We start from the raw sequence: 1,699 nt of genomic DNA on the forward strand, positions 1-1,699 counted from the left end.
GTTACAGCTAAAACAGCTACAGTTACAGCTAAAACAGCTAAAGTTACAGCTAAAGCAGCTAAAGTTGCAGCTAAAACAGCTACAGTTACAGCTAAAACAGCTACAGTTACAGCTAAAACAGCTATTGTTATAGCTAAAATGGCTAGTTACAGCTGAAACAGCTAATGTTACAGCTAAAACAGCTAAAGTTACAGCTAAAACAGCTAAAACAGCTATTGTTACAGCTAAAATGGCTAGTTACAGCTGAAACAGCTAATGTTACAGCTAAAACAGCTAAAGTTACAGCTAAAACAGCTACAGTTACAGCTAAAACAACTAAAGTTACAGCTAAAATGGCTACTATTACAGCTAAAACAGCTACTGTTACAGCTAAAACCCTGATTAAACTAAAGAGAACAAAATGATTCTATAAATTTGATATTTTATTCAGAATGAAACAAAACAAACATTAAATGTTCAAAAGGTCATTTTTAATTCAGTGTCAGCAAAACTTCTCAAAAGGTTGTTCCAGGTCCAGGATCTGAAGAGACCAGTTCTGATGGTTTTGGAGTAACTAAGGAGACCAGTTCTGATGGTTTTGGAGTAACTAAAGAGACCAGTTCTGATGGTTTTGGAGTAACTAAAGAGACCAGTTCTGATGGTTTTAAAGGAACTGAGGAGATCCATTCTGACAGTTTTAGAGGACTTGTGGAGACCAGTTCTGATAGTTTTGGAGGACCTGCCCCATTCTGGTCTGATGGAGGATTCTAGCTGTTTAACATTCCTGGACTGGAGCAGATGTTCTAAAACCTTTAAATTCTGCCCGTAGAGGCACTAATGCTCCCCCATACCATCAGAGAGGCAGGCTTTAGTGTGGAGGATGTGGTTTCCAAACAGAATTTCAGGTTTGGATCCGTCTGATCACAGAACAGTTCTCCACTTTGCCTCAGTCCGTTTTAAATGATCTTAAGTTCAGAGAAGACAGCAGCTGTTCTGGAGGATGCTCACGTACAGCTTCTTCTTTGCCTGATAGAGCTTTAAGCAGCATTAGTGGAAGGCACAGCGAACTGTGTTTAAATGCAGCGACGTCCAGAACAGAACCAGACCTGAGGAACTTTATTCTGAAAGTGTTCCAGTCTTTTCCGACAGTTTTCCACAGACTGGTRACCCTCTGCACGTCTTTACTTCTGACAGATGCAGCCTCTGAAAGACTCTTTTTACACTCAGTCCTCTTGTCTGATGATAATTTATCTGATTAGTTACAAATTTCTCCTCCAGCTGTTTCTCATTTGAGCCTCTGACTTTTACAGCGTTTGGTTGGAACAACCTTTAAGAGACGTGCTGCTGAAAATTACTTGGTTTTATCTGAACGAGGTTAAATTTCTTAGTTTCAACGTTTGATTTGATTCATTCTGAATAAAGTAGGAGCTGATGAGTCGCTGCCTTCAACGTGTCATGGTTCTCAGCTGCTGGAGAGGTGAACTGTACCTGGAACGACTCCAAAAACGAGTTGAAATATATGAAGACGATCTGAGAGATCTCATCTTCGCCCGGGTTGACGAAGAACAGCATGTAGGTGATTCCTAACAAGGGCAGCAACACCAGCGTCGCCTTCACTGCTTTCCTGCAGACGAGCAGAGCGTAATTCAGACGAGCGTGACGGGAAGTCTCGGCTCTTCAGGGTCGACTCCGCCAGGCTCAACCAACCCGAGCGGGGGGG

At 42.0% G+C, this 1,699-nt stretch overlaps 1 protein-coding gene across 3 annotated transcripts in view; it reads right to left on the reverse strand.

Annotated features, from left to right (window-relative positions):
• LOC106521999 (corticotropin-releasing factor receptor 1) overlaps positions 1 to 1,699 on the reverse strand; it is a 100,835-nt gene that overhangs the window by 7,326 nt on the left and 91,810 nt on the right. For all 3 annotated transcript variants that reach the window (XM_014014819.1, XM_014014820.1, XM_014014818.1), the window contains exon 12: positions 1,468 to 1,603. In XM_014014819.1, coding sequence (XP_013870273.1) covers positions 1,468 to 1,603 — 136 coding nt within the window. The remainder of the gene's footprint in view (positions 1 to 1,467; positions 1,604 to 1,699) is intronic.

The sequence above is a fragment of the Austrofundulus limnaeus genome, unplaced genomic scaffold, assembly GCF_001266775.1.
Source record: "Austrofundulus limnaeus strain Quisiro unplaced genomic scaffold, Austrofundulus_limnaeus-1.0 Scaffold119, whole genome shotgun sequence".
In the NCBI taxonomy this organism is placed as follows: domain Eukaryota; kingdom Metazoa; phylum Chordata; class Actinopteri; order Cyprinodontiformes; family Rivulidae; genus Austrofundulus; species Austrofundulus limnaeus.